Source organism: Vigna angularis, chromosome 6, assembly GCF_016808095.1.
Source record: "Vigna angularis cultivar LongXiaoDou No.4 chromosome 6, ASM1680809v1, whole genome shotgun sequence".
In the NCBI taxonomy this organism is placed as follows: domain Eukaryota; kingdom Viridiplantae; phylum Streptophyta; class Magnoliopsida; order Fabales; family Fabaceae; genus Vigna; species Vigna angularis.
Genome location: NC_068975.1, coordinates 4,137,340 through 4,153,940, shown reverse-complemented (window position 1 = coordinate 4,153,940; position 16,601 = coordinate 4,137,340). Strand labels below are relative to the sequence as shown.

Genomic DNA, 16,601 nt, shown 5'->3' with positions numbered 1-16,601 from the left:
GTTATAAACAAAACTAACTATATAAACAGTATACTACAAATTATTAATTTCTTTCGACAACAGTTGCTAATATTGTTTGTTTAAAAGATACAAAGAAAGAGACACAAAATATTTCATTTTCATCAGTAATTAGTTTTATTTATTTTATTAAAAAGTTCATATTCACAAAGTAGTTTGTTTTGTTATTAATTCTTAATTCTTCTTCAACTACTTAAAACATATATAAAAGGATCTAGGTTAGAATTAACCATGCCCATTTTGTTAAAAAATAAAACTTTAAAATATATTGTAAATTATGTGTAAGTTTGAGGTTATAGAAAGAGTTGAAGAGTCTTGATGATTAGGGTGGGTAGGTAGAGAGAGAAAGTGTTTGTGTATGAAATAGAGACCTTTGTTTTGTGTTGTGTCTCATAATCTCCACACTTTGTTCACTGTTCTTCCAGCCTCCACTCCCTCATACAAACAAAGCAACAAAGAAACTCCTCATCGTACGTCACTCCTTCTTCTTTTCTCTTTCTATTATATTTTATTTTTTCTTCTCTTTGGTTTATGCAATTAATCCATCCCTAGATCCTTTTAATTTTTCTTTTTTCCCTATTTTCGTCTTCGTCTTCCTGTCCCTGTGTTGTTTCTCCAACTACCTCTCTATTCTTTCTAGTTAGCTTTCTCCCACTTATTTCAACATTTTATAACAATTTCTACAATCAATATATTTTTTTCTTCAATATTTTTTTTAATCTTCACAGCTTAGTTATCAATACATGTATGGTACCGAAGGTTACACCTTAGGGGAGTTTATTTTATTTTTTTATTGTGTGATGCTCATGATTGTGTGTGCGTGTTTAACTAAATTAAAAAGAAATAAGGATGCCCTTTTATCAAGTTCTGACCTTTTCCCTGTAATTTGTTGTTTTGGGAGTTTAGTATTTGTTGGGGGCGTGACATTTGAAACCCTTTTCTTTTGGAGAATTAATTGTTCCGGGCTTGGTTTTGGGAATGGAAAGAGTGATTATAACAACGAGGGAATTGTGTTTGAAGTGGTGATTGAGAGATTGATGATAGTGGTGGTGACAGAAATTTATTGACAGATAGTGTTAGAAATGTGATTTAAGTTAAGTTAGTTGGAGACACAAAGATTATGTGGGTGGAAGTTCACATTTGGTTTGTTTGTATTTAAAACTGGTTTTTATAATGAGTAAGGAGATTGCAATTAGCCATGATAAGTTAGGAAAGTGAGAAGCTTTAGATTTGTGTTATTTATACATGTATTTACTTCTGTTTTGTCAATATTTGCAACACTCTACCAAATCCTACAAAAATAAAGTATATGAGGCTTTGGCATTTTGATATAGTTCTTTGCAAGCTGAGTATTACAGTGTCAGTTACTACTATTGTAATATACTGATATCTTTTATTTGTTTGATTGTAGCAGGTCAATCATTGTGGAGAAAAGAAGTGAGCAGACTGATTCTGTTGGGTTCTGAATTTCAGCCATATACAACTAAAGTTACAAGTTTGAACTGAAATGGAAACTGAAAAATCTAACATTTCAAAGGCTGAAGAACTTAAAACCCTTGCCAATGAAGCTTTCAATGGTAATTAATGCAATTTCTGTGTGCTGTGGTTAATTTACTTTCTTCATCATTGCAGTGAAATTTGTGGTAATATCTGAATTATTGAATCTAAATAAATTTTGATAAGGTCATTAGTTGTCACTGCTTTAACACATTTATTTGCTAATGCTTGCTGAACGTGTGAATCCCTTTTTCAGCTCGAAAATACTCCCAAGCCATTGATCTATATACTCAAGCAATTGAGCTAAACGGTGGAAATGCAGTTTACTATTCTAATCGTGCCTTTGCTCATCTTCGGCTTGAGGAATATGGTAGTGCAATACAAGATGCCTCAAAGGCTATTGAAGTTGATCCTAAATATTCAAAGGTGCTCTGAATCCTAAAACATTAGAGGCTTTCCTATATTTAGTTATCGTTAATAAAAGACATGTCCTGATTATGGTTTATTGTTATAGGGTTATTACAGGCGAGGTGCTGCTTATATTGGGCTGGGAAAATTCAAGGAAGCACTGAAAGATTTTCAGCAGGTAACTGTGTTTGATATCTGTAAAATATTCGAATGAAGGAGCTTAGTTGGAAAATAACGTGTTCATATTAGAAGGTCAGCTGCATTGCAAAATATTGATAGATTAATATTCACGTTCCATTAAATAGTCATGTAGATAAGAATACCAAAGAGAATTCAGAGATGAAAAAAAAAGTAGCAAAAAAATTAGTAGATTTGATGAAACCGTACTAATATTAGTCTTTAAAAGATGGGTATTTTTCATTGAATATATATTCTGTGTTAGTTCCTGCTTGATATCAATTGCACTTGTTTAGAATATGGGTTACAACAGTTGCAAAAAGATGCAGAAGGTAAAAAGAGAAAAAGAGATATTGCAGGAAATATTGTTAATATCTATATATATATTCCACTTAGAACTAGAATTGAAAGAATGGTGGGGAGATATACAAGTAAAACATGAGATCATAATATGGTTCATTGGATCCCACTAATATGCAATTGTTGGAGATTCTATATTGATTAGAGATGTGACCAAATTATAGTGTATAAGTAGGTGTAAATCTCATCTTATGAATTGGTTTTGTGAGGTTGAATTATGTTTAAACGTTCACGTTCTAAGAACAAAATTACACTACTACTACTATAACAAAAGCCTTATACCACTAGTTGGGCAGCACAATGCTATTTGACTTGGTTAAAGACCAAATCTTCAGAGAGGATATGTTCAAACTACATTTTAACATATTTCAATGATATATAAACTAACATAAATAAGCAAAGTAACATTAAAATTACCACTAGCAAATCAGGCATCAGTCTCAGTCCCTCAGGCAATATAACCACTCACCCAAACAGTGCCAAAACAAAACACCAAAAAAGAAATGCAGTACTCAGGCAATTGACTAGGTTTAGATGGATATCACAGTAGCTGAGGTTGCACAGCACTTACAGAAGGGAGCTCATATTCAACCAGTAGTTCTGAATATGTCCAACAGGAGTGGGGATCTCACATCACAGCGTAGATAACAGAAGTTGTGAAGAGAGTTCTTAGCATCAAATAAATATGACAGCTGCAATGATTTGATGAGATGCTGCAGCTCAGCCCAGCCTCTGAACTCCTTGGTGCAATTTTATCGGGCTTCCTTTTTTGTTAATACTCTAATTCCTTCATTCTCCATCTTGCTAGATTCCCTCTGAACTAACCACATTTCTCTCCGCCATTTCTGTATTTTCTTCTTCAAATCCAGTGTTCCAGTTGCTAAAAGCTGGAACGAGAAATAGGTATTATTATATTCTGAATGTACTCTTTTTGTCCTAATACCAGTCATATCATTCTAGAAAATGGGTAACATCACTATAAAAGGAAGGGAAAAAAGAGAATAAAAGCGAAATATTGCTCTTAACTTTGATGGACGTGCTTCCTCCCAGTTTGAATCCATACTGAATTCTTGTGTACCCCTGTATTCCCTTTTATGATAGCTCAACAATTCTAAATTTCTAATGAATGTAAGACAAAAGTATGCACACTTGAAATCTGTTTAGGAAATGATATTCACAAATTAATTATATGAGAAATTTGTGAAATTTAAAAACAAAACCCTTTAAAAGTAAATCTGCAAATACGTAGTAATTAGAATGTGAAGGTGGCCACCAAATTGTATAGCTGTCTTGTATTGTCCACTATAAAATTTACAACATTTATTCATATAGCAAATAGTACTACATCATATCATGTCTACGTGCTAGAAAATGAAGGATGCTTTTACAGTAATTTAAATTTCTAACTGTTAATTGTTTATTAATCTGTAGGTTACCCTGTAAATTCTTCTAGCGCATACAATAATTACATACTCTTTGAAAACATGCATAACTATTTATATTTTGAAGTGGTTGTTATCCCTCTAATAAAAATTGCAAATGTTGTCCAAGCTGGAGAGCTTGGTACACCCAACTATGTGAGAGATAGAAACATAAAGAAAACAAAGACATTGGTGGTAGTTTAGAAGAAAAGTAGGGTAGTATAATGATGGAATAAGGGGACAATGTGGAGACATGAGAGACATTAATATAGATATTTAGGGATATTTGTTTCTTTTATTCAAATCATTTTGACTCCATAAAAAAAATTTAACTTTGATAAAATCTTTGGGACAAATTGAAGGTTGTGAAGCACCTTCCCTGTTCTCTTTACTGATAATAGATTTGTTGAGTTGAGGTTCTCTGTAAGTAATGTTTTTTTTTTTTTGTTTTAGACTCTTATGTCTTGAAATAGATTACTACTTAGGTTTTGAATTTTGGCTATGGTTGTGTTGCAGTTGTGGTAGGTGCTGGCTAATGTGGGCCAATGTGGTCTGTACTTGCAGCCTGATACTGTTTCAGGGGCAACTGCAACTGAAATGTTGCACATTTGCAGCTGCATCATGTAATGGGCTCTGCAATTTACACAATCGATGATTACAATTCTCTCCGTTTTACCAAGCCCTTGTGCCAATAGAAGCTGTTGTCTTGCTTCTAACTCTTTTAAAATAAAAACTTGGCAGTTTCCAATTTTTTATTGAAATTTTTAGAATATGAAAATTTTCTTGGTATGCAACCTCATTGAAATATTCTCACATAAAAGTCATCTTTGTAGGCTGAAGCTGACAGTTCTTGTCGTTTAATATCAGCTTGAATGTTGCAACTTCTACTTTTAAGCTTTTACATTCCTTCAAATAACTGGCTACCTACTTCCCTCTTATTGTTCTGTAACACATACTTGTTTCAATATGCAAATGTCTTATATTTAATAGATTTTTATTGAATAGGTCAAGAAAATGTGTCCAAATGATCCTGATGCAACAAAGAAACTGAAGGAATGTGAAAAGGCAGTTATGAAGCTTAAATTTGAAGAAGCAATTGCTGCACCTGAGTCTGAAAGGCGTTCAATAGCTGAATCGATAGATTTCCATACAATAGGTAGTATTTTGAATATAATTTCTTAAGCTAGTATCTTAATTTTATACTTATGTTTGTCATTCTGTCATATCTAACTTTTGTTTATTCTGGATGTGTGTATTCTAAAGGTATTATTGCAACTTTAATTTTGTAAAGCTTCAAATAAATACTATATAACATGACCCTATAAGACTAACTGTAGTTTTTGTTTTTATTATTTGAAAGCTCTAGTATAATGCTGCAGTGAATACCTTACCTTATATTAACCTTCTTTCATATATACACACATGTTTTGTACGATTATGGTTTCTTGATAAGAACCTTGGGAGAACCCCACCACAAATGCTAGATGTTGTAGTTGGAGATCCCAAGGTCTTATAAAGCCCCCTCTATAATCACATATTCCAATGCGGGATTCAAGTCCATTACCTTGCAATTGGATCCTAAAATATTCTTAATGTAATAATGTGAAAAAAAGAAGCAAGTATCATGTTAGGTTTCTTTATTCAAGAAACCAGATCTATAACACTCTCCTCACCACAATACTCAAACAGCCAAAGTGAGTGTATATGTATACGTAGTATTAACTCTGTAAAGTATGGAAAAATACAAGTATGCATCCCCAAGGGAGCCTTCCTCCCTCCACTGGACAATGTTCCAGTCTAACAATTCACAAATCCAAAAAGTACTCTCTACCAGACCCCCCTTGCCTTCTTATAAAGGCCACCCACTTCTAACTACCCAACAACAATTAATTCCTAAAATTCTTTTCTCTGTCCTGCCCCTATTACCCATTAAAACCTATCTTATTATATCCTATCATATCACTTCAATAATTAAGTTATGCATGAGATTTTCAGTTTTTCATTAAATTATTTGATTGGATATTGTTCTCAGTTTTCTCTTCATTTAATTGTGTTGTTGATGGAATTTCCTTCGCTGAACACTGTTATTTTCATATAGTAAGATGCTGATCACTATCTTGTTTCGTCCACTTTTTAAAGTGAAATTTATTTTGGCTACCGGTACTGTTTTTTTGAATAAATAGTGATGACGTTGGTGTTCTTGGATAGTTCTGAGAGATGTTTAATGGATTGTTTTGCTATGAACTTTGGGATTGTCGATTGATTATATACATCCTCATGGAATTTGTTTTCAATCTTATTGAGAAAAACATGAAGTGTGACGTTGACAGAGAGGAAGGGCAAAATAGTGTAATATAATCTCATCTCAGTATTGCAAAGAAATGCATATTTAAATATCAAGATGATGCACCATCAAGTGCTTAAACTTTCCTCTCGAACCTTCAGAACTATAAGTCAAAACTTTGGTGCAATGTTATTTCAAAGATGTAATTAAGCATCAAACTAATTTAAAAAATAATCTGTCAATTTTTTTATACTTAGTTAACTGTAAGTAAATAATTTGGTTAATCATTATATGAGCTAGAATGGAACATTTCTTGCCAATTCAAATAAATTTTTATTTTCCCTTCCTATTTTCAGCTATACCGATCTACCTCATGTTTCTTCCTTCCACCTCCTTCCTTTTTCATTGGTAATCTAGAAGACTTAAAAACAGGAATTTGTCATTCGTCTTGAGTGACGTGTTTGAGGAACATGTCTTTAGAAGTAATGGAAAATTCAGAAAATGATCACACTATGTAGGTGGTCATACCCTTTTCACCTCTTGGTTCATGCACATTATTTTTTCCTTCCTCAACCCAAATCAGTAGTTAATACTTTCTAGCTTCCGTCTATTCCTTAATCATCCTTCTTTCTCTCACAAATCCCTTTTCATAATCTAGGGATATTTTATTCCTGTCTTTAATGAATGTTTGTCCAACTTTCTATAAATCATCACTCTTTCTATATATTGTATCATTATAGGAAAGGGCCGCAATTCTTCGGTGCCAACCGAAGTGGCCATAGCAGCAGTGGTAGCAGTTATGGCAGCAGCGGTGATGTTGTTCAGGACATCAAAGACCACAATAGTAATTGCAATTGTGGTTGGTTTGCTGTTGCTCCTCGGGGCTTATTGGTGGAGTGGCCACAATACTGGTACATTTAGGAGTCCTTTGCATGACCCAGCCTTAGCTTAACATTATTTAATACCTTAAACTAATTAAGCATACAATGAACTTTAAAAATCTGAATTTCAATTTAAGTCAGATGGAATCATTATTTATAAACGCATTGGAAAGTAAATTGTTTCGTTCTTTACAATGCAACATAATTCATTATACTGTATTTTTATACATAAATGAATATACCTAAAACTAATTAATCATAAATATTCTCTTATGTCTCTAATATACTAGTTCCTTAAAATGTAATTATTACCCTTCTTAGGCTTTCTTATACTAATCTAGTTTCATTCTTTTGTGCTGATTTTCAATTTGTTATTTTTTCCAATAAGCATAATACATTTTTATTGAAACTGTAAGAGGTGCTAAAAAGGAGGTTAAGTCACCCCCCTAAACTGACTAATGAATAATAATATACATTTTATACTTATTTTTACTATTTTCAGTTGCTTGCAACCCTGGTTGAATTATTTTTTCCTTTTGGGGTGTTCAATTGCTACCTGGATCAACATCTACAAACTTTTTGTATTTCAAAGTGTATGCATTTTATAGATGCCTCTGGGTTTGGTAGAGATATTGTAATTTCCTGGTCCAATACCCTCTACTTTTTATTGGGAGTTGTTAATCACAAGGACCATGAACAACACACATTAGCACGAAAGATGAACACTTAATTTTGTATTGTCTGTGGTCATTAAAATTAATGGCCTCTTTTTGTGATCATATTATTATTCCAAGTTCTACTGTTGCATATAATTTTACTCATGGAAATGATCAAATTTGGTGTTTCGTTTTAATGCTAGATGTCGAGCCACAATATTCAGGAGCAAGAATAGAGGGGGATGTTGTTACTTTGGATTTTGTGAAAAAAATGATGGAAGATTTCAAGAACCAGAAGTTCTTACATAAACGGTACTGAAGGAAGAAAACCATTGTTTCTCTTTTTGTTTCTTGATGAGTTATTGAAGTGTCTTCTCTCTTGTCCTCCAATTTTTTAGGTATGCATTCCAGATTGTATTGCAAACAAGAGAAATTTTGCAATCTTTGCCTTCTCTTGTTGACATACATGTTCCTAATGGCAAACGTTTTACTGTTTGTGGTGATGTGCATGGTCAGGTAATTGGTTTATTATAATATTTGAACTGTCTATGATGTTATTTGAGTCACATTCTTGATTTTGAACTTTAGATCTGCTGACGTTGTGTTGAAATAATTAGTAAATCTATGTAGTAAATCTATGTAATCATTACGTCTAAGGTAGGGGGTTGTGTGTTAGATAACCTATGTACCTAACTCTGTCTAAGTAGTTTAGGACGGTGCTTTGATGTTTAATCTTCCTATTGTATCAGCTTTTCATGTACATAAATAGAGGACTATGAGAGAGATTCATTAAGCCCTCAAAACATATATTTTTCTCTCTTGTTTAAATCTGAGGTAGTTGATTGGTGACTTTTTAATATGGAAAAACGAATTGTTGCTTATATCTTCGTGATATCTTCTGATAGTTTGACATTTAAGACTTAGGATTGTTATTATATCCTCTGTTTGATTTTCCTCCCATATTTTCATGGACTAAGATTCCCTGACCCTTATGTGGAGGAATTGGGTAGCTATTTTTGTGCTGATGAGCCTGCCAATTATTTATTTAGTTGTGTTAATTTTGCTCCATTGTTCAGGAGGGACTTTATCTACCATATTGGATATAAAACCCTTATATTTTTTTAGGGAATGCTATTAGATGGGAAAATAGAAAGAATCACAGAAACATGGGATATGAAATCTTTCTTTGAGAGAAGGAATAAGTAAATAATACAGAACATTTCATTGAGAGAAGGGATAAGTAAATAATACAGAAGAAAAACGGGATCCTTCTTTGAACGTTTGATCAAGAAACCCAATTGAAATAATGGTTTTATTTCATATGATAAGCAACTGGATCAAGAAACCCATTTTAAAAGACTGCAAAAGCACGTCTTTTAAAATTCAGGCATTCGTTCCTATTTCTAAACATAATCACCAATTTGAAGCCCACTGGCTCTAGTGCACTCCATTACAGGGCCTTTGCCATGTCTTACCAAAACCTTGGAAATGGTATTGGAAGCTAAAATTGTTAATAGTTTGCATCTGTAAACATCATGAACTGAAAAAAGCTGTGAAAATAAAAACTAACCATTCCCCACTGTTGTGAAATAAAGCATCTTCCCTTTCTATTGGATGCAGGCAGGGAGAAAGAACACTCTGGAGTTTGAAATTTAACAAGTCACACTAAAATATCATGATTTACTGTCTATAGGCGAATAATTCCCATTGCAGTGTTGGCACTAAGTAAGGGGGTTGTATAATTCTAAGAGGTGATTTTTTTAATAAAAAAATAGACTCCTGAAATGAAGGAACTTTGAAAAAGTGACAATTGAGGGAGAAAACTGTAGCCCATTTTTCTTAAAAGCCAGCCTTGACATTGCTTAGCATTGTGTTTCCTAGGTAACTTTTAGTAATCATAGCGATGCAGAAAAAATAAAGTTTGACTCTCATAAAAAGGTCCTCCTGTAATTGTAATGTATTTAATTTATAAATGTCTTTTCTCCAGTTTAATTTCTTTCAAACTAACTTGAATGTAATGTGAAGTCTTTTTTACCCAATTGCATCATGCTGCTTGGCTTTTGTATTATCGTATTTCCCCCCTATAATTAACCTTGCAAATTGATTCTTTCCACCTTGATTTCTGCAGTTCTATGATCTTTTGAATATTTTTGAGCTTAATGGACTTCCTTCAGAAGAGAATCCGTATCTATTTAACGGTGACTTTGTGGATAGGGGATCTTTTTCATTGGAAGTTATCCTGACCTTGTTTGCATTTAAGTGCCTGTCTCCATCAGGTAAAGCCTAGATTTTTGAGTTAGTTTTGTTATCTTGTTTTTCGGAGACATCATAAATATATGATCGCATAAGAACCTGATTAGATACTTTTTATGATCTTTTAGAATAAAAAACGGTTTTTTTTGTTCATGACAACTTAAATTGAAATCCATTACAATTCCTCAGGAAATTTAGCCTCTTTAAAATGCAATATTTACTTTTATTGTTTCAAGTGAATTGTATCATGTTGTTTGTGTGTGGGCATTCATTTACTGATTTCCTCACTTTGTAAAATTCACTTGTTTAAGGGAGGAATATTTTTGTTCATGCAATATGGTAACTTGTTTTGTTGCCATGTAATTTTCAGCCATATATTTAGCCAGAGGAAATCACGAGAGCAAGAGCATGAACAAGATATATGGTTTTGAGGGTGAGGTGCGCTCAAAGTTGAATGATACTTTTGTCGAACTCTTTGCGGAAGTATTCTGCTTTTTACCACTGGCTCATGTGATAAATGAGAAAGTTTTCGTAGTTCATGGAGGTCTTTTCAGTGTTGACGGGGTCAAACTCTCTGACATCCGATCAATTAATCGATTCTGTGAACCTCCTGAAGAAGGTTAGATGCTTACTTTTTTTTCCTTTAATTGATCTCAGCAATACCTTAATCACTCTAAACTTTCAGTTCGTGCACTTCACCGACTAAAATCCCTCTGGTTTTTTCACCTTGAGTATTGTAGTTTTATTTACACCTATGATTGGTATGTGTAGGGCTGATGTGTGAAATTCTTTGGAGTGATCCACAACCTCTCCCTGGAAGGGGCCCAAGCAAGCGTGGTGTGGGTCTTTCTTTTGGTCCAGATGTTACAGAACAGTTTTTGCAGGAAAATAATTTAGGTGTGTTTTCCATTAGTCAGATACTTTCCTAAAGTTTATTTGTTCTCCTGTCAGTGGCTTCACATAAATTACCAATTTACAGATTTAGTTGTGAGATCTCATGAAGTAAAGGATGAGGGTTACGAGATTGAACATGATGGTAAACTCATAACTGTCTTTTCTGCTCCAAATTACTGTGACCAGGTAATCAAATCCCTTTTTTCTACATTCATTTCTAAGTAAGTTTAGCTATTTGCTTACATGATTGTCTAAGAAGATTTTGTGGATCCCAATCCCATTTCATGGAAAGAGACTTTTGTTGTTGTAATCTGCCTTTATCTATAATAATTTGTGTAGACTCATTCTTTAAGCTGTGCTTGAGTATGTAAACATAACGAGACAAGCTCTAGAAGAGAGGCAATTAAGCACGTTGCATGATTGACCAGGATTCTTTTCCAATCACATTAAATGTGTTAATGAAAACCATATTACCCACCTTGCTTTTGTACATGTTTGCATGGATAGTGTGCAGTGTCATTGGCCTTCTTATATTAATTTCTGAGTATATTTTGATCTTGGTGTTAAAATCTACATAACGTTGATTTTTATTGCATGCTGCAGATGGGTAACAAAGGTGCCTTTATTCGATTTGAAGCACCAGATTTGAAACCTAACATTGTCACATTCTCAGCAGTGGTTAGTATCTTTTGTGCTTTAGACCATGCTATACTAAGCTATGTCTTGTTTTGTGCTAAAAAATAATACGAATAAATAAATATGTTCATTCATTGTTTTATTTAAGAAATAGTATGGTGCAATATGATTGTTTTTCTTCCAATCTGTATTCTTATATTGGGGTTGACATTCATTTCTTCTGTCCGTTTACTTTGTTGAAATTGCAGTCACACCCTGATGTCAAACCAATGGCTTATGCAAACAACTTCCTCAGGATGTTCTCATAATTTACAAAGCTGACTAGAAGCCTAGAACTGTCAATGGTTTAATGCTGTTTTGAATGACTGTTATTCGCCAAGGACATGATTCAAGCGATGGCTAGAGAAGATTTGGTACCGTGCTACATGTTTATCTTTGTTGTTCTGTATAATATTTTTGGCTCAACATTTTATTAAAACTCATTTTTTCTCCCCCTCCCCCCTAATCTTTACCCGTTCAGTTTTGTGCTGTTTTATTTTCTGTGAACAAGTGTAAGGAAATTTACATCTCCATTTAGCTTCATGAAACTCTGGTGATAATGTTTAACTGAAATGACCACATGAAAATCACTGCTTAGATGCAAGACCATTTACTATGTTTTTGTGCTAGTGTGTTGCCGATCATTAGACTTGGCTATCAAGTTTGAATGCGATATTTGTTTGCAAAGTTGTAGGTTGCTTTCAGGATTCAATGTTTTTTTAACATGATTTTTTTTATCAAATTAAATTTCATCCTTGCTAGAAGCAGTCCATGACCGTGAGATAATATTCTGCTTAGCAATTTTTTGTGTGAGGATATCATCAAAGACTTATTGTCCACTTTTATAATGTGGAGTTTTTAATTGATTTTCCGTGTAGAACTTCTAGAGTAATACGGAATCATTATATCTATAACCTCTTATTGAGTCGGGATTCATTAAGATTATATGCCAAATAGTTTTAAGGTTTTACCTCAACAAGTAGATTAGAAGTATTCACTTGTTTAATGAATCCGTATGTATAGTTTGAATTTGTTTCATTAATGAAAAATTCTTATATTAACTTATTATGAATATGAGTAATATTTAATTTTTTATTTGAGAATGAGAATGTGAATTAAAAAAAAATACATATTTGTCTTAATATTAGGTATTGTCAAAATTTGTTTTGAATAGGATAGAAAATACTTATATTGATTGGATAAGAGTAATATTCAATGTTTTAAATTGGATGTAGGGATAAAAATGAGTACATACATATCTATCATAATACTTGTCTTCATATTTGTTTTAATAATTTGATCTTATCAAAATACTTTTAATTTATTTAATAATTTAAATAATTAATATTAACCTTTTCTTTAATATTTAATTTTGTAATTTATGTTTATAACAAACATATTTTTCTATAATTATTTGATGTTTACTCAATTGTTGATATTTATATATTATAGTTTTTTTCTTGATATTTGATAATAAAGGGAAAAAAAAAGACATGTATCATTTTTTATATTTGAATACTCGATAATTTAATATGATTTTTGTTATGGTTTTCATTTTGGTTAAAAGGGAATATTTAATTAATATTTACATATAGTAAAGAAGTTAGTACGGTATATTTGTTGATGAAGATACAACATAAATTTGATACATACTTTAACAAATGGAGATGAGATAGTAAATCTTACATCTTTCATTGCCATTCATAATCAATTTTGATAGCACTTGTGCTTACATTCAATAATAATTTAACTTTGAAGAATCTTGAATGGTGTTACGAAATTTAGTTGTTGGGTTACATTAAACTCATAATGGTGCAAATTCAATTTTGAAGATTATCCATTGTCTAATTGCAAGTTTGCAACTGAGAGATGTTTGAAAGATTTTTTTCCAATTTATCAATAAATTAATTTATCAATAACTTTGACAACAACAACTAATGATTTAATTATCATCATAATCAATATTGCAAATTAAGGAGTACAAAAGACACTCATAAGTTAGAGTATCTTAACTTATGTACTTTATTGGTAACTTTTTCTTAAACTTCACTTAGCTTTTTATTTCATTAAATCATATGCGAATCCCTTACTTAGATTAACCAATGAAATTGTGCACATAAAGAGATATATAGATTTTCTCACTACTTTTGGTACTACTAAGGCAAATTAGTGACTTATGATTTAATACATATTAGACAGGTAAGTTACTGGCTTATGGTTTTGATACATACTAAATAAGCTCAGGACCTTTATGTCCATAGCACGTGGCTATGAAGTTCTTAGGCAATGAAAAGACAATCATCATACTCATTTAATCTTAAAAAGATAAAAATAGTTATGCTCATAGATTAAATTCTCAACATACACTTTTGAATAATGTAAAGGTTAAAAGAACAAAATCATTGTCGACAGTTGGTGGTAAGCCCATAAAGGATCCATGTAAATGACAAATAACATATCGGAAGAAGAATTGCAACCACTACAGCATAGTAAAAATGTTAAAATAATGCCTATGAGGATCATGAATTAGATATAAAGAAGTTGGCTTGTATTTGAAAGAAAAGTTCAACAAGAATCATCACTCCTTTAACAAACATATGTACAAATTTTACCTCAGATTAATCCAAGGTCAATGTACTCACATTGGTTGGTTGAACTACTAATAATTTCATATGAAAGTAATTATAAGACATTCTCACCCAAAACATCGACTTTTTTGAATGGAGTGTAATTGACATATTAGGAATTTATCCCAATTTCATTCACAAGTTTTTTATCATATCAAGAGCCAAACCAAAAGTAGTTAAGCAAAAACTTCATAAGCTTTTGAAAATCGACTTCATACAAGATGTTACCTACACTACATGGCTTTTCAATTTTGCATTAGTGAAGAGGTGATAAACAGTGGTTCATTGGCTATACCAACCATAGTAAAACATTATTAAAGGACTCATATCCTTTATGGACAATGCATTTAGCTTTGAGATACTCAATGTTTTGGATGCAAACTCTAGGCACAACCAAATTATAATATATCACTTAGACAAGGACAAAATTATGTTTATTAATGAAAGGGTCACTATTTTGACAAGGTAACCTTTAATTAAGAGTTTTGGAGCAACTTAGATAAAATCTTCAAAAATACAGTTGGAGACATTCTAGTGATGTATGACAATGACAAGGTTTTGAAATTGGATAATATTGATGTCCACCTATAATACCTCAAGAGAGTCTTCACTAAGGACAAAAAACACATGTGTTAGGATATTGAGAAGTGTGTGTTCAATGTTGAATAGTTCATTGACTTTTTTTATAATCTAAAGAAGGATTAGGCAAATCCATATAAGTGTGAAGTTATTTTTTCCATGTGCAACTCCTAAAATATCAAAGAGTTCCAACAAATAAATAGGAAACTAGTATCTTTAAGTAGTTTTCTTCCAAAGTTAACTAAGAAGGAAAAATTATTTTTCAAACTACTCAAAGCACCAAGTTTGAGTGAGATTAAAAAAGTGAGATAGTATTTTAGCAAATCAAGTGAGACATTTCCTTTCTACTAGTGCTTATTACTCTATGAGCAAACTCAATCTTCTTATTGTATTTTATCATGAACAAAACAACTATAAGATTAACCCTCAAGCGTAAGGAAGATAGGAAACAAAATTCAATTTATTTCATAAGTAAGACTCTTTACCCTTCAATGACATGACATAAAGTCATTGAGGTTGTAATTTCCACTATGGTCATGTTAGTAAGACAAACCAAACACTATTTTCAGGGCTTTCAACTAGTAGTCAAAATTGACTCCCAATTACGTAAGTCTTGCAAAAGCCAAAATTTGTTAAAAAAAATGATGATTTTCTACTTTGATTTGTCTCAGTTTTTGTTATGATTTGAAATTTTTAGTATTGTGAAAGAACGACTTTTGTATGACTACTATTTGAGCTCACAACTTGGGGACAAACATGAACTATGGACATTGAACGTAAGTGATTCATAAAAAAAGAGGTAGTGGACAAGTTAAAGGAGAGTTTCAAGTTAAGGAACATCTACTACAATGTATTATCATATTATAAAAAAACTTGAGAGATGTCTTTAATAAATTTAACATCGACCATGTCCTAGAAGAGAAAAATTATAAAGGTGACATGTTATCTTTGTTAACTAGCATAAAATATCAAGGCCATATTAGATACTAACTCAACAAACCCAACTTCTCAAAGTTAGGACTATACAGACATGTTCCACATTGGATCAGTAAACCAACATGGATGATGTTGATTATTTAGTAATTATCTTAGGACATTCTTCCTAATGCTATAATTTACACATATAAAGTATGAAAAATGTTATTATTCTATACTTTCTATACTAAATCGCAAATCGAATAAAGATTTTTTCATAGTACATTTAAGAGCAAGAAACATGGCTTTTTAGATACTTTGAAGGATTATTATTGACCTACCTTTTAAGACTAATGCCAGAAGGTTTTCTTAAGAGTGTAAAGAGAGTCAATCATATGCTTTATAAAAGAATTGTGTAACATAGACCTTCACCTTTTCCTAGGGATATATAATAATCATTGGAAATTTTCCAATGGTAAAAAACAAGTCAAATTTATAATAATAAATATTAATTATTTTACCAAATAAATAGAGGTTAACTCCCTTCCCTTCAATCATAACACATGTCGTAACATTTGTTTTTCAAGAAAATGGTATATGTTAACATGATTTAGTATAAGTAATATTCATTAATCAAATATTGGCATAAGGTATATAAATAACAGAGAAATTACATAGTTTAGTTTTATATACTTATAGATTATTATTTGGTTTATTATTTTGTGGAATAGTGGGAAGAAAGGAAGTTCTAAATTTGACTACAAAATTAGAAAAAAAGAGATAAGTTAATAATGAAAATTGTAATTAAATTATAATATCAACATTATTACATATTGAGAAATAATATATCTATGAGGTGACGTGTCACATGGTGGCCTTCTTGTTTATCTTCTAAGTCCTTCATTGAAGGTGAAGCTCATAAGAGGTGGAAGTGGATCATCATTGTTGGCTTGGTC

The 16,601-nt window shown here is 31.8% G+C and overlaps 1 protein-coding gene across 6 annotated transcripts; it reads left to right on the top strand.

The window, feature by feature from the left end:
* Positions 1-312: 312 nt before the first annotated feature.
* Positions 313-12,140, top strand: LOC108343155 (serine/threonine-protein phosphatase 5). 6 transcript variants are annotated; one of them, XM_017581248.2, is made up of 14 exons: positions 313-488; positions 1,433-1,595; positions 1,772-1,941; positions 2,030-2,101; positions 4,887-5,037; positions 6,906-7,076; positions 7,906-8,014; positions 8,101-8,218; positions 9,831-9,978; positions 10,326-10,574; positions 10,727-10,852; positions 10,935-11,035; positions 11,453-11,527; positions 11,734-12,140. In XM_017581248.2, exons 2-14 carry the CDS (start codon positions 1,526-1,528, stop codon positions 11,791-11,793), a joined length of 1,620 nt encoding a protein of 539 aa, XP_017436737.1. In that variant the 5' UTR covers positions 313-488; positions 1,433-1,525; the 3' UTR covers positions 11,794-12,140. The 6 variants fall into 6 exon arrangements, with proteins under 6 accessions (XP_017436737.1, XP_017436738.1, XP_052735141.1 ...); XM_017581249.2 differs by having other exon boundaries at positions 331-488; positions 1,430-1,595; XM_017581250.2 differs by lacking the exon at positions 313-488 and adding an exon at positions 530-657 and having other exon boundaries at positions 1,430-1,595.
* Positions 12,141-16,601: the final 4,461 nt, after the last annotated feature.

Coding starts and splice junctions, on each gene's coding strand:
- LOC108343155 (XM_017581248.2), top strand. CDS start 1,526: ATGGAAACTGAAAAATCTAACATTTCAAAGGCTGAAGAACTTAAAACC. Junction 1,596..1,771: donor TGCCAATGAAGCTTTCAATG/GTAATTAATGCA, acceptor TCCCTTTTTCAG/CTCGAAAATACTCCCAAGCC. Junction 8,015..8,100: donor CAGAAGTTCTTACATAAACG/GTACTGAAGGAA, acceptor CCAATTTTTTAG/GTATGCATTCCAGATTGTAT.